The following is a 26,773-nucleotide window of genomic DNA, read 5'->3' on the forward strand; positions in this document are numbered from 1 at the left end:
TAGAACCACGGGCACAGATAAGGCCCTCGGAGGCATCCCAGACCACCAATACCTCTTGGCCTCAGGTGGCAGGGCGGGGCATTCAGATCAGTACAGCTCCTGGAACACAGTCTACATAAATCAATATGGCTTTAGGCCACAGCACAGACTATGAACATATACATAGCCTTTGGTGGTAGCAAGGGCCGCAGGCATTAAAACAGACCCCTGCCATAGCAGAACCACAGACCCAGACATGGCTCTCAGCCACAGCAAGGACTGGCCTGAACATGGCCTTAGATGGCAGCACAGGCCACTCAAATCATTATGTATCTCAGCAGTAGCGTGGCTCACAGACTGAATCAACATGGCTTCAGGCTGTAACACAGAGCATGGACATCCATCTGATTGGCCTTCAGTGGTTCACATAGGTCAGACATTATTAACACATACCTTGGCTGCTGTTGGACCAGGGACCCAGACATGACCTTTAGTGGCAGCAAGGGCCCAGACACTGCCATGGTCTCAGGCAGCAGTGCAGATCATTTTATTCTACCCTGGTGCTCATGGAATGGTGTTGCTATCTTCAAAGTGGGTCTTCCTTACTTAAACTTTTCTGGAAATGTTCTCACAGACAGACCCACCCAGGGGTGTGTTTCTATCGTGATCGTAAATCCATCAAACTGACAGAGAAGCTAGGTAGTCAAAACGATGCCACAGGAAGTCTTCCACCAAGGACTTCTGGGCATCTCCCAGAACCACCCAAACTACTGGCTTCAGATAATGGGGACCATATCTCTTCTGATCAGTGTATGGAGGAATGCTTTTTCCCTTAGTTTTACATTTCTCTGTTTCCATTTTCCCAGGCCTTCCCTAATCTGGATGTTTTATTTTTATATGTATGAGTGTTTTGCCTACATGAATGAATGGATGCATACCATGCGCATGCCTGGTGCCCTCGAGGCCAGAATGTGTTTTGGAATGAGAACTATAGAAAGTTGTCAGCTGCTATGTGGGGCTGGGGAGCCCAGGCAGGGCCCTCCACAAGAGCAGTATGTGCTTAAGACCTCAGAGCCACCTCACCATCCCCTCAAGTTAAGTCTCCCGCTCAAGACTTACATTTCTAGAAGTGTGCCTGTCCAATTGGCTAACGTCAGTTTCCCTGGCCACACTTGGGTTCCCATATATGCACAGGTGTTTTCTGGCTCTGCTTTTTACTGCAAGTAAAACTTTCTTTTTCTTGGGAGAAGGTCTTGATGTCAAAAATGAAACTAGAAGTTAAAAAAAAACACAACTAAAGTGTATCCAAATTAAGTACTTAACATCCACTGATAGCCTTTCCTTGCATTTATATCTAAAAACACATAGAATTTATATTCTACTTAAGGCTGAAAAACCACTCAGTATTCCCACATTAGACATTGTGGATTGGATGTGAAAAAGTTCTCTAATGTTCGTGTGCTGAAGACGATCCTCTCAGTTCTAGCGTTCAGGATTGGGACTTTTAGAATGTGATTGTATCGTGTGGGTTCTGACCAATGAGCTCATGAACTCATTGATGGACTCATAATAGACTAGACTGCTGGAAGCCGACTCCTGGAACTCCAGGAGGGAGGAGTGGGGTGCTGAGAGCTTGGAGCTTATCGTCACCTCTCATCTTCATCTCTCTGCTTCCTGGCTGCCACCAGGTAGGCAGTGTCATACGGTCCTGACCTGGTGAGGTTCTGTCTTGCTTCAGGCCCAAAGCAACAGGAGCACTCAGTCGACCTTGACAGGAAGTTTCTGAAATGGTGAGCCAGAATCTTTCCTCGGTTAGCTTGGTTATGCACAGGTTTTTGTCACAGGAGACAACTCAAAAAGTTTTGTTAGTTATCCTTTCCAGACTTTAGTTTGATAGAGTATTCTGTTTTCATATTCTTTAGTTTGTGGACTGTAACCCACGCCTGTCAGTACAGCCTATAAGATAAAAGAGGAGAGGAAAAATATCAGAGAAGGCAGTTAGCACTGTGCATCGGTGATACGACAAGGGATGGGAGAGCAACAGGAGCTACAGACCTTCTTTCTGACACTGATTATGAGGCCCTGGCTATTTCCATCTTGCATCTTTAAGGGACACCATCCTCCAAAGTGCGCTCTGAGAAAGGATGTGGATTCAGACCTGGCCACTGGCCCGGAGTCTAGGGAGTCAAGTGTGCTATCTTCTTTCCTTAAGCGAGGTGGTGCCAGTGAACTTGATCGCCCACTCGATAGTTCATTCTCTCTCAGCCGGGGTTCTCGGGTCCACCAGATGATCGTGTCGGGTTTCTCTTTTATTCTCAATGTGACGAATTATATTAACTCACTTCAATATTAAACCTGTGCTGTTCTGCTAAGAGAAGTCCAACTGGTGTGATGTATTAACCTTCCACACCAGCACAGCTAGATGTAGTTGGCCAATACTAATTTGCATTTCTCTGTCTGTTATTTCTCTTTCTCCTACTACCTTTATTAATATTTGATATACAATCTAATATTAACATTAGAAAATGAAAAGTGATTTTCCCTTTTTCTCTATTTTTAAATAGTTTTTAAAATATATTTTTGTTTTCAAAAAATTTGGTAAAAATTGTTAATAGTCTAGATTTCCACTTTCACTTCTAGAAAAAAATTAAGTGTTTACTTCAGTTAATCTAGTTATGGGTGAGTAACCAGATTTTCTATTTATTTTTAAACAAGTATTGTTAAGTTATATTTTTGGGGGATTTTGTCTATTTCTTCCAAGTTTTCAAACTTGTCAAAAATGTTAATTTAATTTTTAAATGTAAGTGGCATTTGTAATATTTCTTCTTAATACTATTTGACATGTCTCATTTTTAAGTATTGATTAAATTTGGTTAATAAAATTTGGTTAATTTAACCTTTTTAAAGTACCAGCTTTTTGGCTGTGTTTATCTGTTTAATAGTTAAATCATTTTCCTCTTTCTTATACTCCTGTCTACTTTTTAAAATCATATTTATTTATTTTTACTAATGTAAGCATTTAGCATTTTAAGTTTTTTTCAAAGAATACACTTTAGCTATAATTCATGGGATTTTTCTATGAAGGATTTGAATTTATCTATATTTTAGTTTTCTTTGATTTCACAGTTTTGAATGCTTCGTCATCCCTAACATCCAAGTGTGTACATTTATTGATACCTCCTTTGATATTATTGTGGGCAGAGAATGTAACCTGAAAGATTTCACTCCTGTGACATCTCTTAGGCTTGCTTCCTTCCTTCATCCACCTATTAAAAATATTTATCCAGGGGCTTAGTGATATGGCTTAGTGGCTAAGAGCACTTGCTCCTTTCACAGGGGACCTGGGGTCAGTTCCCAGTATCCACATGCTCGGAACCCTAACTCTAGTTCCAGGGAATCGAGTGCTGCCCTCTGGTCTCTGTGGGCATCAGACATGCATCTGGTGCACACGTATACTCACAGGCAAAACCAAACCAAACCAACCAACCAACCAAAAAACACGCAAAAAGCAAACTGAATCAAAACTCCACGCATACATATAAAATAAAAAGACTTTAAAAATGTTTTCAGTATCTAATGGCATGTCACACATTGTTAAAGGCATTGAGAATTGAGCAGTGAGTAAAATCAATAAGATTTCCTGTTCTTGTGTGTTAAATTGGATGAAGCTGATAGTAAATAAGACCTTTTTTTTTTAATTAAAGAATATTTAGTGGTGGGGTACTAAAACCACAACAGGGAAAGAGATTTTAAAATGTCTTTTAAACTTTTAATCTCCAATATGACAGTTAAGGCAGACTACAGACTATATACCAACAAAACCCTTAAGATGCATCAATAATGGCGTCCCAAAGATCCCGTCCCTGATTCTCAAGACTGGTGAGCATGCTTCCTTTTATGGCAAAGGGGAGTTGAGGTTTGCAGGCAGGTGATAGTCAGTGGACCTGGAAATGGCTTACTGTAGTGTGTAGTTTCTACTACGTTGCTTTAAGCTCCAGGCGGACCCTGGATCGGCAGATGAAACACACACATGCACACTCACATGCGCACACACACTCATTAGCTTATATTTAATATGCTTTAGCTCAATGGCTGGGCTCTTTTAAGCCTTTCTTGGCTAAGGCACCCTTCTTTTCACTCTCAGCTCAATACCTCTAAATCGTCCCTCAACTTTATTTGCTCACTTACTTCTAGTCTGACCTCAGCACCCTAAATCTGCCCTCAGCTTAGTTGCGTTTCTAATCTCCTGCCAGCTACCCCAGGCCCATTCAGGGAAGAGGCCAATGGCCACTCTGCCCAAGATCTCACATGGCTGGTGGCTCTCTCTCCCTTCAGAAGCATGGTCAATCCTTTCCCCACTCCTGCGTCTGCTAGCCTGACTTTAGAATGGAAGTCCCGCTTCTTCCGTCCAGCCATTGGTCACTAACACCTTTATTGCTCCATCAAGAACCAGTTGGGGAACAGTATCTTCAGCGTTCATTTCTGATTAGAGCATTGAAGTCACCCACTACAGCTCATACTGGATTCTCTAAGAAGGCCCACTGTACTTACAATGATCCTTACATGAGGAAGAAGGAAGTCCAAGGGCTTTATTCTGGCTGTGCCACAAGGCGTGGCGCAATGATGCTGGCTTTAAAGATGGAGAAAGACGACCTTGAGCTAAGTGGGAGCTAACGGTCAGGAATGGAAGGGCGTGGGTTCTGCCCTACAGCCTCCAGAAAGGAGTGCAGCCATGGCAGTGATTTGATTTTTATCTCACTGGCAGCTAGCTTATTTTATTTTATTTTATTTTATTTTATTTTTCTTTTACTCCAAACCCTGTAAAATAATACATCTGTGTTAGCTTATGCCACAGGCTTAAAGGGGTGGCTACAGCAGCAATAGAAAATGAACACAGGCCCTGTCTAGTAATAAGAATTTCCCCTTCTTCTGACACAGAAACCCTGGGAAGACTCGGGAAGGGGAGTGGCCTGATGGGACGGGAAGATCGTCCATTCTACATGTGTTGAGCTAGACTGTAGACAATTTTCGTTCCCTTCTAGCCTTTGTCTTCTGTATATTTTGTTGAGGGCTCATCAGTTTATTTAAGGCTTTTATAGCTTCATGTTTTCTTGTAAGTTGAGATTTCTAGTCTTTGTTGCTAGATACAATAGTCGAAATTATGCTTTCAATTGTGAAAAAAAATCCATCAGAATTTGAAAAGAGAGATTTGATCTCCAAAATAGCCCAATATATAAAAGTAAGTAATGAGTTTGAAGCCCATCAGCTTGGAGAAAAGTGGTGGAGACTTTGCAGAATATTAATAAAAAGAATTTCTCGTAGCAGAGAGACTGTGGTAAATTTTATGTGACATGTAAGATGCTACTGAAGGTGTTTTTCTTGTTAAGTCCCCAAAAGTCACCGAGGCCATTTAAAAATTGCCATTGGGAAGAATTCAGAAGCATTCTGAGTTGAGTACAAAAAGTGACTTTATTTAAATACTAATGTGTTCATGATGGAAAGATTTTAAAGCAAATGGCTGGGGTTTTCCAATGGATACAGATGCTGTAGATATTTCTATTTTCAGCATCACAATGATGAGAGGGAGCAGACATTCAGAAGGAGATAGAGATTTCTACTCTGTTTTGTGTAAATCCTGTCAGTAAGAGTTGCAGGGTGTGTGTGTGTCTGTGTGTGTGTGTCTGCGTCTGTGTGTGTCTCTGTGTGTGTAGAAGCAGATGTAAGAGATTTAAGCTATTGGTATAGCTAGTATAGGTAGGTTACAAATACTCTCAATTCTGAGGACAACCTTGGAAATGCTAAATGCTCTAGGTCAGCATACAAGGGAGGGACACTTGTTGGCTTTCTTGCTGTTATGCTGGGATGGTTCCATCATTTTCTTTTCTATTATTAGAAATTTTATATTTTAGAAATTTTATTATTTAGAGATTTTAGAGATTTTTAGAGATTATTATTTTATTTTAGAGATTTTTCCTGACTTCATAAGGTGAGGAGGATTCCTCTTATTTTATCTTTAAAAGGATCAACCCTGACTGTAGACAACTAAGGCACTAAGCAGCTGGTCGAAATAATTACAGAATAAGTGGCCCAAACAGCTCCTTACTAGCCTTAAAATAACATAAGTACAGAACACTACACAAATACAAACCCTCCAAGTTTAAATGCAATTAATATTTAATGTATGCACATCAATGGATCTGTGATGTTGATACTTTAAAATATCTAATTCAAAATAGTTTATATATAGCTTTAGAAAGCTTTATAATTCTATCTTTTTTTCATTCTTAATTATATTTCTCCTATGCCAATAAATAAAATTAATTTCCTATTCTTGAATACGAATGAACTGATCCTGGAAAGAGATGGCCCTGCATTTTGATGTATTGAAAAGTTTGTCTAGTGTTAAATTTAAACTTGGATAAGTAGAGATTGAATCCATTTTCATGCCATCTATGTTTTGAGTCATAAAGGCTGATATAACCACAGTAGAGTCTTTGGTTGGGGTGCCTTTCCTCAGCCTATCTCACCTCCATCTCTTTCTTAGGCAGGCTACAATTGCCTTAGCACAGACCCATCCAGTTGGTACTGCTTGCTACTGAAGTGTGGGTGTTCTGTAACAGTCTCCTCCAGGATCAAATCATTCTCTCAGGCAGGGGAACTCCCTAAGTAGGGAGTAAACAACCAGAGGGGGTTGGGGGAAACAGCCTCAAGAACTCTGTGAAACTGACCAGATGCACTCCGCCCCTCACTCCAGAGTAAACAGAGCCCAGCTGCCAAGAGCTGCCTGGAAGAGAGGTAGGCAAACTGAGGCATGTGGAAAGGACACTCCCAGCCTGTTGAGCTGAGCAGTGTGCCCCAAGGTTCCCAGCTTTGTGAATTGTAGTCACCGTCGATGGGGTGGAGTTTGGTGATAGAGCTGTCACTGAGTCATTTCTGTACACAACCCCTCAGCTATATTCCTGTAAGTAACCCAGTAAAACTCATTAGTTCACAAAATTGGACTTTGGTGGTATCCGTACTTTGCTCTGTTGTGTGCTCCCTATCTGCAGTGAATAGAAGAAGAATGTGTTCTATCTCCTCAAGAAAAGTTTTGTCAGACAACAGGAGGTGGGTGGGAGTGGGGATTGTGGTATTGTGGAGAGGGATTAAATACTGGGGAGATAACTTCTTCAGACTAGCGTTAAGATGTCATGATGTCTTTAAATGACTTCCTAATGTAGTTGGGAAAGCTATAGGGAACATGTTAGAAGTCTTGGTTCTCGTTCTACCTGGTGTACTGGCTGGTTTTGTGTGTCAGCTTGACACAGGCTGGAGTTATCACAGAGAAAGGAGCTTCAGTTGGGGAAGTGCTTCCATGACAGCCAGCTGTGGGGCATTTTCTCTGTTGGTGATCAAGCGGGCCCATGGTAGGTGGTGCAAACCCTGGGCTGGCAGTCTTGGGTTCCATAAGAGAGCAAGCTGAGCAAACCAGGGGAAGCAAGCCAGTAAGAAACATGGCCTCTGCATCAGCTCCTGCTTCCTGACCTGCTTGAGTTCCAGTCCTGACTCCCTTTAGTGATGAACAGCAATGTGGAAGTGTACGCCGAATAAACCCTTTCCTCCCCAACTTGCTTCTTGGTCATGATGTTTGTGTAGGAATAGAAACTCTGACTAAGACACCTGGTATTTGCAGTCCCCGAAGCATCTTTGATTCCCTTGAGACCCGGTATCGTCCTGTATGAACGAGGGGTTGTAGTAAGCACCTTCCCTACCCCCTGGCGTTGCTGTGATGATCACACCAGATAGCATATGCAGAATCACTTTGAAACATAAAGCACTGTACAAATGTCTGATGTGTCTGTTGCTTTCTCGCTAGGAATACTTAAGGGATTTAAAGAAATCCTACCGTGGTTATAGGCAGATTAGGATAAAAGAGCATGGTGAGATTTATCCTCAGTAAAAATGTAGCCCACGACGACGGTGCTGGTGTTTCTGTGAATTAAAGATCACACCTTGCCTGTTCCTGGAGGAGTGAATAGCTGAGAGCCTTTGAGTCCAGCTTGTGACCTCCTAGTTCTCCTGCCTGTTCCTTGAGTCCACTATCCCCAGCTGACCTCTGTGCTTCTGTGTCTCCCAGACACTCGACTGTCCCTCCTTCTAGCCTTTTCTTTTACAAAGGCTCCTCCACCAAACGGCTAGCATTGTGTCCTAGTGACTCACTGGCTCCTGTCTGGGGGACAGTAACTTGCTGTGGTGACAAAGAGGCTATTCATTGATGAGTCGTGATAGCACAGATATAGTCCAGGTACAAGTGGCATTTGTCTGGGGTCAGGAATTACTCCACATGGTTTTTGTTTAACCTTCAACCCAGTGCCCTGACACGGCATTTCTGCTTAGTTAATATTTGCTGCATTTGTGTAATGAGTGTAGCCAGCGACTTGCTTTATCAGGACTTTTAAGCACAGGCAACTAGATTATCTATTTAACTGAAAAAAATTTTTATTTGTCATTTAAATTCCAGGTTATGACAAGGCAAAGTTGGATGGTCCTGAGTTGTGTTGATCACTCCATAGCTTCTTTTTCTACCTATATTGTTTCTGTGCCTTGTTGAGGACAGGGTCAGATTATAAGAAAAGGGAGAGGGGGAAGGGGAGGGGGAGAGGGAGAAAGAGAGACTAGACAGAGAAAATAAAAGTCTAGAATTTGCTCTGGAGGGTAAATGGATGAGAATAAGCTAGGGATAACACTAACATTAAAAATTGAAATTCTTATTAATATAAAAGAGAAATAAGAAGTGTGACCATAGCCTAGGCATTCCCAACTCATGAGAATAGAGTTTCTTTTCATAAGACCCCTGTTAAAATGATTGGCATTATTTGAAATACACACACACACACACACACACACACACACACACACACACACACACACACACAAACACAGCCAATGAGTGTTTTGTCTTATGCTTGTATGCCAAGAACCAGCCTCAGCTTGGATATGGGTTCTGAAGAAAGGGTGTCTAGAAGCAGTGAAAACAATCCACTTGAAGTCAAATCGGGGGTCCAGCAGCCTGTGTTCTGCTGGCGACAGCTTTCCAGCCTGTTTTCTTCTGTTCTGCATTCTTTCTCTCTGATCTGCTTTCTCTCAAGATCTCTATACAGCTTTCTCTCTATGCTCTGCTTGAGACAGCTCTGTAAGCAGTTATCTCTTAGTATGCTAAAAAACTTTTTCTGGATAGATCATCTCCTGCAGATCATAAGCCCAGTCTTTTATCTTGCATACCAATCCAGTCATTGACTCCAGGTTCCCTTTTGATCATCCTGTGACTCAGGGTCCTGTGACTCCAGCCACTTAATTCTTAGCAAACACACATTTTCTTTTAACATTGCGAAAGAAATCAGAGATCTGCCTGCCTCTGTTCAGCACATACTGAAAAGCTAGCTGGGTGAGATGCTGTCTTGAAGTTACCCATTTCTAGCACACTTGGACCTAAATTTGTTCTGTCTCAGGCTGATCCTGGACTCAGGAATCTGCCTACATTTGTATCTGCCTGTCTTAGTATCTTTCTGACAAGCTGGCTCATGCTGTAGCTGCCTCTGTCCCTTTAGATCTGCAAAGCCCCTTATACAATTCATATTGCATTGTTATATTTTTGCATAGTTGAGAAATTACATATTTTCTAATCCATGTTTTTAAGAGTCTTTTCCCACAGCCTGAAGGGTCCAGTTTTTATCATTTTGCTAAGACATTAGCTATACCTTTGCCTCCTTGACTCTCGATGTCTCTGGTTATCATGGAGTCATTAATGTTAACAGGAAGGACATTACTTAAAGGAGGAACATAAAATTTGTACATTATTATACATTCAAGCCCCAGGCTCACAGCAGCCACCGACACTGGTGCCTGGTGGCCCTGTCCTAGGGGCAGGAACCTTGTCATTCTGCCCCCACCAAGGCCATGCTGGACCGGCAGTTGTATACACACCACATGTGAGCCTGGTTCTTTCAGAGGTCAGAAGAGGACACTGGATCACAGATGGTTGTGAGCCACCACGTGGGTACTGGGAACAGAACTCGGGTCTTCTGCAAAAACCAAGTGTTCCTCTCTCAGTGCTCTAGTGATTGGCATTTTAAAACTTCTCCTTTTTTTCTTCTTCTTCAAAATATAACATTTCAATATTTAAATTAGTTTTATAATTCTACTTTCTTGATATTTTTGTTTTTCCTACACAGCCTTAAATCATTGTGCAAATATACTTCTCTTTAAAACATTGTTTTCTACATTTGCCATGCTCCTGAGTATACTATTGTTTCTGAGTTGTCCTGGCAAAATTGGTTCTGTGAGGTGTCGGGGTTCAGAATTCTGAAGGGCTACAGGAGTTCTAATCTAAGCTGTTCAGAATCTGATCTCATGTCTGGGAGGTTCATGGGCAGGTAGGTCCTCAAAACTCCAAGGCTCAGTGTGGGTGTGGAAGCAGAAAATGACTTCGGGCTGTAGGAGGAAACAGAAACTAAATTGGGAAAGGATGGGTGGGTAATGCTGTTCAAATAAGTAAAAGCATTTCAAATGTTATGAAGGCCTCTTCAGTCTAACCAGAGCAAACAAGCAAAAGGTAAAAACATCCATCGAAGACACAGGTGCCACAGTCAAGGCAAGACAGTACTCGGTGTTAAAAAGCAGTCTAAGGAAACGTGAGCTTGGTGAGGAATCACTTAAGACATTGGAAGATGACAAGCATGGCTGCAGGCCTGTAATCCCAGGGCTTGGGAGGCTTAGATGGAAAGGTCAGGCATTTTAGATCATCCTGGTTTTAATTGAAATAGCATTACATCACTTTTGTCTTTCCTTTGGTCTCTTCCCTCCATCTCTTCCCAGCCATACCCTCTTTTAAAACTCCTCCCGTGTTCTCCCCATTCTCAAGTTATTAACCTCTTTTTTAGTTACACATGCCTGTGTATGCATATCTATCTGTCTGCCCATCCATCCATCCATCCATCCATCCATCCATCCATCCATCTATGGAGATGCAATCCGGTTTTTTGTTGTTTGTATATGGTTTCAGGGCTGACGACTCTGCACTGGACTACAATAAGGGAACTCATCCCTTGGACAGGTTAACTTTCCTAAAGGTCTTCCTGTCTTCTAAAAGACTCCTAAGGTTCTTTCAGATAGATTAAATGGTTTTCAGGAGAGACTAAAATGGTCAGAGTAGGGACTGTTTGAAAACTTCAGCCAAGAAAGACGAGTTGGATCTGAGGGAAGCCACTTTGGGGTTTTAGGTTCAACCTGTCCTTGCAGGTTTCATGGGGACCAGAGCAGGTGGCCTGGCCGCGCCAGCCTTGAGTTCTGTGCATTCTGCGGCTGGCCACTAGGCGTCGCACTGGAGTCGCGGTTGCCCTGGAGACCGCTCGGCGAGTGGGCAGGCGGTGCCGAGCCCCCGGCTGGGGAAGAGCTGGCGGGAGCTGGGGGGAGTGGCTGCGGCGGCTGGTGGTGGCCGCGGCGGCCGGCGAGCCCGGGACGCCCGAGCCTGCCCCGAGCCTCGGCGGAGCGGAGTGGCCTCGGCGCTCCCGTGTCCCGCTTGGTCCCACGCTGCACCCCGCCGCCCAGGAGCCCGGCGGACGGCGGCTCCCCCGGCGGCTCCGGCATGACTCGGCGGCGCTCCGCTCCGGCGTCCTGGCTGCTCGTGTCGCTGCTCGGTGAGTAACTCAGCTTGTCCTGCCGCCTCGGGGGACCGAGCCCGCTGGTGCCCGCAGGGCCTGGGAACCGGCTGCCCCGGGGCGGTAGCGGAGGCCCGCGTCTGCCAGGTGTCCCCAAGCGCTGTAACCCCAGCGCCGCTCCCCGCCGCCACTTCCCGGAACGAACTCCCGCTGCCAGTCCACTTAGAAATAGTGTTAGAGTCGCCTGCCCTTACTAGAGGGCTCCAGGAAAACTTTGTAGCTTTACCACAGCCTTGAAGGAGTTTGCGATATTAAAAGAATTAAATTGATTAAAAGTTTTTTTTTTCAGATTTAAAGTTGTAACTTCATTATAACCTTTAAAACATATGCAGGGGTAAACATTTCACTTTATTAAAAAAACAAACAACAACAACAACAAAAACCCAAACGCTCGATTACATCCGAAAGCAAAGTTTATTTACACTTCGTTTTGTAACCAGAAGGGTCTAAGTTGCCTTATAAAAATACATAGAATGTAGCAATATGAGCAAGCGCTTGAAAACAGTTGGTTATTCAAATTTGATTTCTTAAGTTTTTCTTAACGTTTTGTTTTCCCCCCAGTAATCATCATAGGCAGGCTCTGAATGTCCTTTTCTACAATCCTGCCTTTGTGTGTGCATTGTTCTGTGGAATCAAGTTTTCTGACTCAGTAATTGGTTGCTGAGGTTTGCTGAAATTTGTCCAGAAGGCTTCTCTTTAAGAAGCTAGTGCAGTGATGGAGTGTGCTGTGGTTAATTCTATTTCTCTCTAGACATCTTTGTAGGTCTCCAGTCATTTTTATGGCCTTACTTGAATAAACGATGTTTTAATCTTGATGTAACCCAGTTTTAGGTCGTTCACCTGGTATAGGAGAAAGCATAGCAAACTGGCCTGTTACCGTCCATGACGATACCAGGGACCGTGTTCTGACGTCTTGAAGTTCAGTAGGCATATTTTTTAGTGACACTATACACGTAGTGAGGTCACATACCAAAGTGTGCATTTATGCGCTTGAGCTTCCAAACTGAGTTTGTCATTCACTGCTTTCAGCAGGCCTGTGTCTTCCTGTCCTTCTGTCAAAGGTGAAATAAGCGAATTCATAGATGTTCCTCATAATCCTTGAACACAGCTGAAATGCTGTAAACGTTGCTGTAATAACAGCTCCAAATGGTTTTGATAGAAAGATCTGTCGTTAAACTAAGTTGGAAAATCTGTCATGAAACTTAGTTGGCCGATAGAGTTTGTGTTTTGAATTTATTAGGCAGTACTTTTAAAAAGGTGATTTTGTTTCTAGGATCACTCATAGGCAGACACCTGATTTATGCCTTTGCTTTGGGTTGGAAGGATTTCTACTCAATACTAGACTGATTCTGAGGACTTCCAAGGTTGTTCCCGTCTTTGAGATGGTCTGTTCTGTAGAGCCACTTTTAACTCTCAAAAAACGTGTTCCTCTGTTCGGCAGATATTTCCTTTGCTACCACTGGGTGCACTTGGGCATCAGGTGGGTGGGTGGGGCAGGGAGACAGTGGGAGGATATGTCTGTAGCCCTAATGGGATCTTCTTAAGATCTTAAATATCAGCATGCCCAAACACTTGATGGTACAACAAATAAATGTTGAGTCGCATTTGCCAGCGGCATCAAGGAATATTTATTTCACGGCAAAGTGAGCTTTCGATCTGGACTTGGCCTAGAATTTAGATTATCTAAATGGAGGATGGTTGGGCCTTCATAGCTCAAGAAACATTGGAGCTGAAGTATATTTGAACGGAGAGTGTGTGTGGGCGGGTTCTAATGAGAGGGCAGATCTCTAACTGGAGGGGCAGAGAAAAGGCGGAGGGGAGGGGTGGGGGGAGGGAGGGCAAGCTGAGTTAGGGCTTTGTCTTGAGAAAGGCCACAGAGCTGTTTCCCCACAGGCCCAGGGGAGGCTGTGCTGAGAGAGAGTGGGGTGGTTCTATTTTGCAGTGCCCAGGAGAAAGTTGTGTCCTCCTTGAATTCTTGACCCAGACAGCGGCAGCGTCGCTTTGACTGGGTTGCGGTGTGTCTTTAGAACTTCTGTGACATCGATTCTGTTCCAAAGTGGGAAAAGTTGGATTCTGTTTGAGTGACCAACAGCGGTAATGGGGGAACAATGCACCAGAAATATAAACATCTCTTCAGTAAAAGAAAGACAAGCATATTGCTGTTATTTTTTGTTCAGTTTCTGTGAAATAAGTTTGTAGGGAATTTGTATAGAAAAGTTTACTACTGTGCAATTCCACCAATGGCTTAGACGAGTTTAAATGAGTCAGGTAAGGCCACATTTGCCTTTAATCCCAGCACCCAAGAGGCAGAGGCAGGTGAATCTCAGTGAGTTGAAGGCTAACCTCAGCTACAGAGTGAGTGCCAGGCCAGCCAGGGATACATAATAAGGCTCTCTCAACAAATAAACAGAAGAGTATCTGAAATACTTCTTTTATTGGCCGTTCTTTGAAAGAGCAGGTAATTTCACAGAATTTGAGGAAGTGTGTTAAAAAAAAAAAAGGCCGTATCCAAAAGAAAAAGTCACGAAATATTTTATCGTTGTTATTTTGAGAAGCTGACTATAAATTTCAATTTCCCAGCTTTAAAATTTGATGTGCAACTGTTTTTGGAAGGCCTCACTTTTTTTTTTTAAGTCAAAATCTGTAGCTTGGCCATCTTGAGAGAGACAGCGTGTGAAGAGTTCAGAGAGGATCAGCTTACTCAGCATACAGGACTCAGTTTAAACACCCAGTCATCCGGAGCTTTTACAGTGTTCTGCTAAGTACTGTTGTCAGACCTCATGTGCGAGGCTGGAGACTCGTGTTTGGGCTTCTCCCCCCCTGGTAACAGTAAGTGGTATATCTTCAGACGCGTTTTCACACTTCAGGAGTGGAAACACCTATAACAGACATCCTCATTTGAATCTTCATACTCAAGCCATGTGACTCAGTGGCAAGGGAGGTAGGTGATGAGCTTGGGCCACAAGAGTCTAGTCACAGTCTAGTCGCTGCGGTGGGCGGCGGCGGCAGGAGGTGAGGGAGGGGGACTGGCTGAGTTGGTACAGAGTTGAGGGGTGGTTGCTTTCTCATTCACACTATCTCTAAGCCTGCTGTGGGGGTGTGCTCTGTAATTTGGTGCATCTGGGAGCTGAGACAGGAAGATTACAAGTTTGAAGCCCTGTTGGACTACATGAAGAGTTCTATGGTGGAACCCAGGCTGAATAATGAAGCACCCGTTCACTTTATTCTACACACCCCTCTAGGACCAGTTTATTTAAAATAAGGGCTCTAGATCAATTGTTACAGATAACAATTGGCTTCAACTTCCTCAGCTTTTATGTATGCTTGGCGTTTTGAAGAAGGGTCGTTGGATCCCTAACTTTGGGTCCTGCTGTAAGCACAGTGCCTGCGACTTTTCCCCCTTGGATGAGGACTGACTGGCACCAACAGGTCTCTGCCTGCACTCCAAGAACAGCACCCTTCCCCACCATCTGGAGGACGTCAAGTCCACTACTGAACACGCCTGTGATCTGCTTAGGACAGGCTGTCGCCTCCTGGGTGGGCCTCGGAAACCCACTGATTTGAAGTGTGTCACAAGAGTGGGAAGCTAATTAATCTATGTAATGGCTAAGCATCTTAAAACCATGCTGTTTTTCTTTCTGTGTAAGTCTGGGTGATTGACATCCCCTGTGCACGATTCCTGCGTGTGAGACCGACTGCAGCAGCGGTTTGCTTTTGCTGGAGAAAGGTGAAATCAGAGGGAGAAACAGGTTTTCTAATTTGCAGATGCGTCTTCTCCAGCTCACGGGCCGTCATCATGGACTGTGTAGATGCTAAGTCCTGTGGCTCCACACAACTCATTATAGGAAGAAGCAGATTGTAATAAACATCACTCAATTTGTAAGATTAGGTTAGGATCAAACCGATACAAATCTGCAAGTGAGGGAAGACAGCTTAATGAGTGCACTGGTTCAGCATCACTAACCTTTTGGGTCATTATTTCCCTCCATTATCTATTTATTCACTGTACATCCCGATGGCAGCCCCATTCTCTTTCTCCGCTCCTCCCAGCCCCACTCTCACAAAACCATCCTCCCACTACCCCTCAGAGATGGGGAAGCCCTCCCTGGGTACCACCTCGCCCTGAGACATCAAGTCGCAGCAAGACTAGGCACATCCTCTCCAACTGAGGCCCAACAAGGCCGTCCAGCTAGGGGAAGGGGATCCAATGGCAGGCTACAGGGTCATGGTAAGCCCTCATTCCAATTGTTAGAGGACCACATGAAGACCAAGCTGCACATCTATCTGCTACATATGTGCAGGGGGCCTAGGTTCAGCCCATGTATATTCTTCGGTTGGTGGTTCAGCCTCTGTGAGCCCCCTATGCACCCAGGACTCTGCGGGTCTTCTTGTGGTGGATCTTATCAGGAAGATAAACTGAACTATTAAAGGTGTACTTTCTTGAGAAATGTAAGGTTGTTTAAATTCTGGAAGCTCAGGAAATATGTGTAAGGGTTTGTAGAATAGGAACATGGCCGCCATGTTTTCACTGAGGGACCTAGGTACACAGGGTGAGAATGTGACACAGCTCGGCTAGTCCTAAGACTCATTAGTTTAATACTTTAAAAATCTGAAAACATAACAGTCTGTTAGAAATCCCAATCTGGAAACAAAAATGAGGTCCCTCATTTTTTGGGCTCTCTCAGCCCCTGCCCAAAGTCTCACGGCTCCTAGACTAGCGTTGCCTATGTAAAATTTACCTACCGCCTTCTCCCTACTGCCCGTTCCATTTCTCTCTCTCTGCCATCCCCTCACCTGTCTTGGGGGAATGTCAGTTTTCTGCTGGTAACACCAAGTTTCTTCCAAGGTAACCAGTATAGTCATTCCTGGCTGCTTCCAGTTATTCATCTTGCTTAGTTGAATTACTGATAAAAAACCAAACAGGGACACTGACCAGACAGAAGCAGAACCATCTCAGCAGCTGGGCGTCCGGGGGCATATGAGGGAATCCTGACGTTTCCCGTGGGATATTTCCTCCTTGTTCTGTGAAGGCCCACTCTGTGCCTGTTCTTGGATGTGTGAGAAGGTTAGTGTTCCTTCTTAAAAGAGATGTAGTCTGCTTGTCTTCATTTCCTTTAAGAATTGGGGTGCCTCATGTCAGTCTACTATATAATTACATATATAATGTATATTACATATAATTTATACATTATACTAAGATTTGGCATATTTTGTAGAAGAGGTGATGGAGATTTATTTTCATGAATTCAAAAATATTCTGTGAATTGTTTGGAAATTTAAAAAAAATGTACTTACAGCTTTTAAAAACTGATTCTTAGCTTATCTGTGATTTTGTTGATTTTTTTTGAAATATGTTTTTCCCTGTGTAATTCTGAAGATTATTTTCTTCATAGTAAAATAATCTCAGGTATTAGTTTTTCATTGTAACCTGAAGCTTCCTACTTCTATGCCTGGTACATTGTCAAAGCCTTAGGTCTGCATGTTAGAACTTGTTTTCCAAGAAAAGAGCCATCCACTTGTAACAACCTTCACAGCTTACTCTGCCCCTCCCCCATCATGTTACTGTACCTGAAACTCTGGAGATTGCATATTAGAAACATGTGTATTAATCATAAGTCAGAGGAAGGGGCTTTATGTCCTTCACCCCATCGGAACTGGCAGTATTTATTGTTCCCTCCTGTTTCTTTCCCTTCATTCATAATTTATGCCAGCTGTGATTCTAGCATCTTCTCCATCAGCTGTGACTCTAGCACCTTCTCCATCAGTTAGGTAGGCAGCTCCGTCAGCCCCCCGGGTCAAGCTCATCTGTCAGAACACAAATACACAGTAGGAACAGAAGCTAAAGATCATTCCTGTGGTGCCAGCAGCATCCTCACACAGGGCTAGTGTGTGGCGAGGGCTTCTGTTGCTTAAACAATTTGTAGGGTAGGGCTGCCTTACAGTGTCACCCCTGGGTAAACACAGGTTGCTGTACCAGCTCTTGCCGGCCAAGACTTAAGACAGCGTGTAGAGCATGTGAGAAACAGGTTACCCAATTGCAAAGACCCTTCAGGCCTTAACGATTGTCAAGGTCACAGGGTGCGTTGTTTACGTAGAACGTGTCTGTATGTACTGTGCTGGGGATTAAAAAGAAATGATTCAGAAACTCACCAGGAAATCTATGAGCTATTAAAAGAAACAACATATTTTCCTGACAAGTAATTATTACCACCCAAACCAAATAACATGAGTGTTTCTGTTTGACATTTTTGGAAATCTTCTAAAGGTCTGGCTCATTAGCGCACACCTGCTTCTGCATCCTGTGCGTTAGAATCCAGTGTCTTGGTTTTGTCAGAATGCACGGAGCTTGTTCAGCCTGGCCCAGGCAGCATTCTAATGGCATTTTCATATAATTTTGGCTACTCTTAATATTATTTATCCTAGGATGTGATATAATTTTGGTACTTTCAACATTCTTCCAAAATGTGATATGGTTGTTAAAGGTTGGTTACACTGTGGAATTGGACAGCAATGCAATTAAATATTTCACACATCATACATAAAAAAAAAAGCTATGTGTTTGTCTTGTACTTTGAGTAGATCATTCACAGATGCATATATTTTTGTAATATTACACCTGGACTATTGGAAAATATTGATTCATTGGCTTAACTGCTGACATATGTTATGTTATAGAATGTGTGTGTGTGTGTGTGTGTGTGTGTGTATACATACATACATACACCGGTTGTCAACTACTGTTACTGATTGCATCAGAATGGTCTCCCAGAGTGGTGTGAAGCTGTTCAGAGCACGGTGTCAGATACAAGTTTTATAACATTTTAATCCTCGATCCAGTTTGATGTCAGCAGCAGCAGACAACCTGAAAGGATTGTTTCACTTTGTCCAGTTCTGAGAAAATACCTGTCAGGTCTCGACTCTCAATCACCCCTTGTCTGTATGTTGTTCTTCACGTCGGCACACGGAACTAATGACATGGTGTGTTCTCCCAGTTCTGAGCACACGTGGTTGTGATGTGTCTTCCCCTGGGTCGGCTGCTTGCCTTTCATGGACGTGATTAATGTTTTACAAATGCTGTGTCACAGAATACTGCAAAAGGTCAGCAACTGTTACAATTATAGTTCCGTTTTCATCAAGGATGCTGATGAAACTCGGTTGTTTCTCTCTCACACTGTGAGCGCACAATGGGGAGGAGGCCAGGGCCTGCCAGTACAGCGTAGTTCCAAGGCCTTGGCCCAAGTGATAAGGCCCCAGAAATTTCACCCACCACAGCCTCGGTGCTTCCAATGCAGACATCAGCACAGGGCGGGAAGGAAATAGAATGTTACCGATCCTAAGAATGTCTGTCTTCATCCCGTGGACTTTCTGAAAGTTATATGCCTGCTATATAATGTTTAATCTCAGGGGCAACACTGTCAGTGCAAAAAAACTCATTTAATGTCGATAATATACAAGCAATGACTCAGGCCTGACTTCCACCCACTGGATAGTCTAGTTTTCTGTGCATAGGTTTAGGCTTTTTTTTTTTTTTTGTAAGCATAAAACAAAGCCACAGGCAGACCAGTTTCCTCTTAAAATTAGTCCATGACAAAATGTTCTGTAACTGACTTTGATAGCTCAGCAAGTAAGTGTGGGAACCCTCCCCACTGGTCCCGCACATTCACCTCGCCCTCTCTGGTGGCAGTAGTACTTCTTCACAGCACGTAGACGCCATGGTTTATTTCCTCATGGCTGGACCTTTATGTTGCCTCTAAGGTTTGGCTATCAGCAATGTCGTAGCGCACCTATCTGTAGTAGATAACAGCCTGAACGTCTGTGTAGGCATCTCTGTAGTCCAGCTTACCCAAAGTAGAAATACTTGGGTATACACGTGTCTAACTTTGTGGGGGAAGAGCACTGTGCAAAAGCCCATGGTCCTTTCTAGTCAGACAAACAGTTTAAACTTCTTGTCCTGTTATTTACTTTCCCCGTGACCTTGCAAATGTTTTGTAATGCCCAAAGTTTGAGTTTACTTGTGAAGGAGAGAGATTTTTCCCCCCTTATGCTGAGGAAAACTAAATTAAACAACAGCCAACATTAAAGGGGTCACACATAATGCCCGGCATATAGCAAAGACACAGGACAGTTGTAAGGATCAGTCGGCCTTATTTAGATCAGGAAGATGAGTTGTCTATGCAGAGTGCCTAGTGTGGCGGTCTGGGCATGCCGCTTTCCTGGCTCACATTCACCTGCAGGACAAAGGAGTTCGATTATGGAATCTCTTCTTTTAGTCTCCAGTGGTAAAGTCATCGGGAGCAAGATAAGCTGGAGCTGATATCTGCTCGGTTTTAACAAGAAACTTCCTTGAGAGCAGTTATTTGACTTTTCCTCCCCATCCTCCGTGTATTGTGAGATGGCCTGGTGAGGTCTAGGAAGTCAGAGCAGCTGCACCTGTTGTAAAGATTACAAGTGGGTAAGATGGAATCCTGCAAGTTTTGACTTTCAGATCTATGCCTGCTCATCTCGCAGGATGTGTCTGTTGCCCCCATCTCCCTCTCTTAGATCCGTTATAGCTCACTCAAAGCGGGGTATGACTAGGTGAGCATGATTTTGTCACAGTTGCTGCATCGGATCCTTTCGCTCCACTCCGATGGTGTTTGTGTTTAAGACAGGCAGATGTCTGAGTTTTCCCCTTAGACTGCATGATGGACAAACTGTTCACTGTCGCATCTACTGATTAGAAAAGAGAAGCCCGTGACCTTTAAGAAGACTTCAAGTTATAGAATCTTAAACTGAAAGCTGGGGGGGGGGGCTCTGGGTAGCCCACAGCCTAATGCCAGTTGTGTCACTGATGGCATTGTGCCGTCGGCAGTGTTTTCAGGCTGTTCTTTTGCATTTTCATGAAAGATGATGTTTGTATACAAAGCCAGATGGTCTCTAAGATGGGCAGAATCAGTCAGACTGATAGGATCAAAATAACTTTTGATTCATAAACCTGTTACCTAATATGTTAGCATGTGAGTAGAACCTTTCTTGCAGGTGGATAAATTATTCCTCAATCTAAGCCGTACCAATAAGAAATGGTTCTTGAGTTTTTCATGCCAAGATTGCTACAGAAATTTACACATGGGTCATTTTCCTGAAAATACTTCGTGGGATTGTGACTTTGAATTGTTCTTAATTTGCAATGTTGGTGGCCCCAGAGCATGGCATGTTGAACTCCCATTGGTCAGTTTATATTGCTAGGTGCATTCCTAAGATGTACGTTCCTTTGAACCAATTACTTGTGTTCTTACCCCACATCCCCCCATGGTTGTTTCGAGTCAGAAGGTCAAATTGTCTTTGTCATTTAGGAGAGAATATACCGTGAAGAGTAGACCAGTAGGGTCTCCTTTGAGCCCTTTAATTCCATAATGTCCTTGATCTGATAGAGTGGCTTGGTAAATCTCTTCACAATTTCCATGACCAAGCCATCTGCCTGCATTAAAATAAATCAAATCTGCTTACTCCTCAGTGTCTAACAAATATTCTATAAACTGATGGTGATGAAGAGCGTGAACACAAAAATAATTTGCACTCTTCAGCACTTCCTCCCGACTTCTCCGCCCAGATCCTCTTCTGCAGTGGAAGCTGGCAGACCGGCGTTCTCTGATTTAGAATGGAGGGTAATGGTAGCTTTTCCCAGCCCTTTCTTTTATTTCCCAACCGTGGCACATGAACTAATTCAGATTTCACATGGCTGAGCCTTGCAAACCCTTTACTTCTTATCCTACTTCAAACATATTACGAGAGAAAGTCACATTTTACATACAGCATTTTACATACATGCTGTGTGTGTATGTATTTAAATACCAGGTGTACTGACTCTGTGCTTGGCCCAGTTTTCCATATGATCTAGTTGTAAGGACTGTTGTCTACGGCTGCATTATACTCTCTGTGTACTGGCCCTTGTGAGATCGCATGGCCTGCTCCTAGACAGAGATCATTTATTTCTTCTCATGACATGTAGCTAAAAACAGTGAATCTCTGAAATCGTTATTCCCTGTGATCTTCTTGCTGTTTCTCAGACACCCTTTCTCTATCTACGTCATTTTATGTTTTTGTCATTTCAGTTTTCTGGCTGAAAGCTGTCCCTTCACTTTGATCCATCCTTTGCTCTGCCAGGTCGGTTTCCTGACAGATGTTGCTTTCTTTACCTTCCCCTCTTATCAATAATAGTGGCAATCTCCAGAAGCCTTAAAGGATGATATGGGAGGCACCGAGATAGGTCCTGGTGCTCACAGATAAGCACAAGGGGTCCTGGAATGTTAAACACACAGGCTTGTTCCGTCAGAGAAGGAATGCATCGACCTGTTATCCATCCTGAAGACGGGCAGCAGATGTGGTTAATAGCCCTGTGACCTATTTGTGTGGCTGAGAGCACACTGGAGATGGCTCCCCCAACCCCCATTGTGAGCTTGTCAATCTATAGAACCTGCCTTTATGGACCGTGTTGTGTATGGTCAGTCTGTAGAGCTCGCCTTTACGGAAAATGTCTTTACAAACAGTTTCCAGGTAGTCACGTCTTTAGGTTTATTGTGCACACGGGATTTAATTATCACTGGGAAACTTTTCACCAAATTGTACTGCGCTTAAATATGCCTAAAATAAATTACTTGGGGTTAGATCCCGAAGATGAAACCAACACTGGCTACTGAGTTGTTGAACCCAGCTACCTTCTTGCCTCTCACAGATTGATCCTCTGCTGGCCATAGTGGTTCACAGAGACCCACAGGATAGGTTTTTGGGGGTGCTAGAGAGATATAGCTGAGTTGGCAGAGTGCTTGCCTTCCACAAGGACCTGGTCCAGTCCCCAGAACCCATGTGATAAAAACCATGCTTGCTGGCAAAACAAGCCTGCATCAGGGACACATGCTTGTACTCTCCATTCTGGGGCGGCAGAAGCAGGCAGGTCTCTGGGCTTGCTGATTGGTCAGTCTAGCTTACTTGGTGAATTTCAGGCCAGTGAGAGACCGTCTCTTGGAGAAACAAAAGTGTAGATGATGCAAAAGAAAGAAACCGCATCAGTTGTCTTCTGGCTGCCATATGTACACACAGTGAGTGCATGCACCACACACACACACACACACACACACACACACACACACACACACACACACACACACACACACACAGAGTGTGTTCCAATGCTTGAGTGTCATTTGATGTCCCTTATATAGCTCTGCACACTTTCCTATTAACACTCGAGTTGTCTCTCTAGCTCTGTCTCTGGAGTACACATCTGTTTGTAATTCGCCACTTAACAGATGAAACGTTTAAAAATCTTAATCTTAATGGATTCACAAAAACTGACAAAAATTTAAGAACCCTACAAACGCTTCCAGTAAACTGAGAATAAGGAGACACCTGCAAAAACACTGCAGTTGACATTGAGAACATGGAGCTGAGGAGGGGACACAGGTGTGGGGCTCACTGCTTCTGTTTGGCAGTATTTCACAGTCTGGCAAATCGAAGGCTTCATTCCTGGTGCAGACCTGGCTTTCCACCGTATTGTTTTCTGCCCAGAGGATGCCCACAGACATCTTGGGTACTGATCTCTCTCTCTCTCTTTAGTGATGCATATCTTCTCTTTGTATCCGAGAACCACTGTAGTGCACTTCCTTTTGGATTTGTGCTTCGAAGTAGAGGCTCACTGAGTAGCCCAGGCACCATTACCCATTACACCATCTCACTGCACAGGTTGGCATCTGCCCACCCATATTTATGGCTCCTTTCAAGTTTTCCTTTGAAGCATAGAACTGACCCAACCGGTGCTCCTTGAAGCCATTCATCTGAGATGGTATAGTTTTCATCGGATGTAGTTTGATTGTTTTTCTATCTTCTGTGCATTTACCTTTCTTCTGAATATTGGGAATCTAGTTAATATAAATATTTTAAGGTTTCTCTACCAATTTCATTATGTGCACCTACTGCATAATAAATATATTTGGGTTTAGTCCCAGGTTCCACGTTGGAAAAGTCTACAGCTTTTGGGATTTTCTGCACAGTAGGACTGTTTCTTTTATTCAGCATGCCTTTGGATCATGCCTGAATTACTGCGGAAACCTAACTGTCACCAGAAAGACAACCTTGCTGAGGATCCCTTTGCTCTCAGGTCTAACAGCAGACAGGACAACGGGATGCACGCAGGCGCATTCACCTCTGTGTATGTACTGATCTGTGGAGGCTTCTGCGGGTGAGCAGCTGCAGCTCTACAAGTTAACTCTGGTCCTCAGTGAAGTCTCCGACTCAAATCCATCCTCGTACGGGGATGTCTCTCCCTTCTGGCCTCGCTGCTCTGTGCATCACCAGTCCACACATCAGCACTCTTCATCTCACTCCTTGCCATCCATGTGCTTAATTTTCATCTTCCAGATACATTTTGTGGCAGTGTTAAAATTTTAAAAATGAACACGTTATCAACTAGAGTGTGTTCTTCTGGCTAGCCCCTGGGCTTTAGGTTGATAGACTGCACCCGTTTCTACAGCACGCCAGCAGTTTTCCCATGTCTTCTTCGGAAAGGTTATTCTCAGAAAGGTTCTTCACTTACCGAGGGGTTAGATTTTTTTACCCTGACACTTTAATTTTCTATTAGTTTTGTACACTAGAGATCTCAAAATGCAAAGTGTACTGAGTCCTAAATCACAGCCTTCTAAAGTCTACTTTCTCTGCTCTCAAAATTCACCACATTTCACCCGTTCAACTCTCCTTCCTGCCCTAAACCTCGCCACCCCTGTCTGCTGTGGGCATCTTCGCTTAAATACACGTTTAAGATTATTCCGTGTTTGTTTAACCTGTAGCTCATTCCCATTGACTTTTATTTTCTACATCAAGATTTTACCAAAACATGGGATTACTTTGTGTGTGTGTGTGTGTGTGCATGCATGTGTGTGCCACAGTGCATGTGTGGAGGTCAGAGGACAACTTGCAGTAGTAACTGGCTTAATTTTTGTTTGTGTTGAAGCAGACTGTCATGCAGTCAGGGTGACAAGGTTGACTCAGTGTAGACAAGGCTGGCCTTGAGCTACTGACCCACATGCTTCTACTTTCAAGCGCTGGCTTTACAGTGACACATCACTACACTTGGCCTTGGTGGTTAATCATCAACCAACCAATCTCAGTTTCTCCCCTTCCATCCCTTCCTCTGTGTCCCCGACTTTCTCAGTTTGTGAAGAGTGATCTGTCTGTCTGTCTGTGGTCAGACGTCGATGTTGGGTGTTTTTCCCAATCATTCTGTACCTTGTTTTGAGAGAGGCTCTCTCACTGATTCTGGAGCTTGTCAGTGCAGCTTGGCTGATGGGCTAGCAAGCCACAGGCATCCCTTTTTCTCTTCTCCACCAAGGATGACAGGTGTGCATCTTTAGGCCAGAAACCACGCCCCCTTTTAAGTTAAAGTTTATTTTATATGTATAGGTGTTTTTGTTTGCATGTATGTCTATGTGCCATGTGTTTGCCTCCTGCCCATGAAGGCCAGAAGAAGGCATCGTATTTTCTGGAACCGGAGTTATAAACAGTTCTGAGCTGCCGTGTTGGTGCTGGAAATCAAAGCTTGGTCCTCTGGAAAAGCAGCTCATGCTCTAAACAGCTGAGCCACCTTGACAGCCTCAGGCCTGGCCTTGGTTCCGGGGCTCTGAACTCAAGGCTTGGAGCTTGCATCTCAAGCAGTTTATGGAGTGAATCATGTTCCCAAGGCTTGATGGTTAATCTTTATCAACATCATTGGGTTGAGAAATACTTAGGGGATCAGCAGAGCTGACTTCAGGATATGTCTGAGGCCATTTCCGGGGAGAACAAACTAAGGGAGGAGAACCCAACATGACTGGGACAGCACCATCCAGTAGGCCATAGGGCATTTAGAATAGTTGCGTGTAGTACGGGAGGAAGCCCGGGAGCACAAGGGTCCTCCCTCTGTCCCTGCCCCACTTGCTTTACTTCCTGGCCACCACAAGGTGAGTGGCTGTGTCAGGCGGTAGCCACAGTGTTCAGCCTCAGCCTAGGCACTGTGCATTGGAACCAGCTGTGACCAGATCGAAATCTCTGGAACCCTGCTCTCAAATCTTTCTTTCCTGTAAGTGTTTTTCTAAGATGGGTGCCACAGCGACAAAAGTGAGTGACCCAGCGAGCATCATTTCTTCAGTACAGCATGGTGCCAAACCAAAGCCACATTTTAGTGGCTTGTAACCAAGAACCACCAAGTTGTCACCTTTCAGAATCTTGACCCAAGGGAAAGCTTAGGTTTATTTCTTTCCCGCCACAATGCTGAAATCAGTGATATTGAGGTGCAGTTTCTTTATGCCCTTTCTAGAGATAAAATTAACTTGCCGTTTGGCAGCAAGGCAGCCCCAGCCCCTTATTAGTATTTGTGCTGGATATTAGCGTGCAGCACACAGCCTGTGATCTGGGCACTGGATCTCTCCAGAGAACAGCCCCATGGCTTTCTCTGGCTGAAGTTCTGGTTTTCAGCAAGTGGCCAAGAGCCTCTGGCGGCTTGTTTGGGGTTGTGGTTATGTGGTCCTGAATGCTGGCCCCACTCAGCTTTTCCCAGGTCTGATCCCCATGCCTTTCCACACGCCTTCCACTCCCTGGGGTTGACCTGCCCCACTACAAACACTCCGGCAGGCATTGCTTAGCAGGTTGTTTTCTGCAGAGACAGATCATGTTCCATTTTAGTAGGTACTGCTGGTCTCCCAAAGTGGTTGCACCAATGTTTGCTTCTACTACAGGAGAGCTCTAGACTCTCTACATCCAGCCTGAGAATCCTAGGTGCTGTTGGTCTAGGGCATTTCAACGTCCCCTGTTCTGATGGGTTATAATCCATTCATTGTGTCTGTGTGCATGTGTATTGTTTAGTTTTTGGATGAGAAGTGGTATTTACCTCCCCATCTCCATTTAAAAATAATATTTAATCTTAAAAATTATGTGTGTGGGGTATGTGCACATGTGTATTGGGTGCTCCATGGTGACAGATTAATAAATTCTTATTAATAATAATGATGGTCTCAGCACCCACCAAAGCACAGCTAGAGGCTGAACTAGAATAACAGCAGGACTTTGCTCTTAAGTAGGAATCATTTATTCTC

The 26,773-nt window shown here is 43.9% G+C and overlaps 1 protein-coding gene across 2 annotated transcripts in view; it reads left to right on the plus strand.

The window, feature by feature from the left end:
* The first annotated feature begins 1,570 nt into the window (after positions 1–1,570).
* Positions 1,571–26,773, plus strand: part of Igsf11 (immunoglobulin superfamily, member 11) — a 134,684-nt gene continuing 109,481 nt past the window's right edge. Inside the window, exon 1 of one of the 2 annotated variants that reach the window (XM_011245851.1) lies at positions 1,571–1,769. Coding sequence is in view for 1 of the 2 variants with exons in the window: in NM_170599.2 (NP_733548.2) it covers positions 11,603–11,654 (52 nt within the window). In the remaining variant the exon portion in view is untranslated. Of the gene's footprint in view, positions 1,770–11,439; positions 11,655–26,773 lie in introns of those variants that run through there. The other variant, NM_170599.2, reaches the window with a different exon arrangement.

The sequence above is a fragment of the Mus musculus genome, chromosome 16 (assembly GCF_000001635.26).
Source record: "Mus musculus strain C57BL/6J chromosome 16, GRCm38.p6 C57BL/6J".
Taxonomy (NCBI): Eukaryota; Metazoa; Chordata; class Mammalia; order Rodentia; family Muridae; genus Mus; species Mus musculus.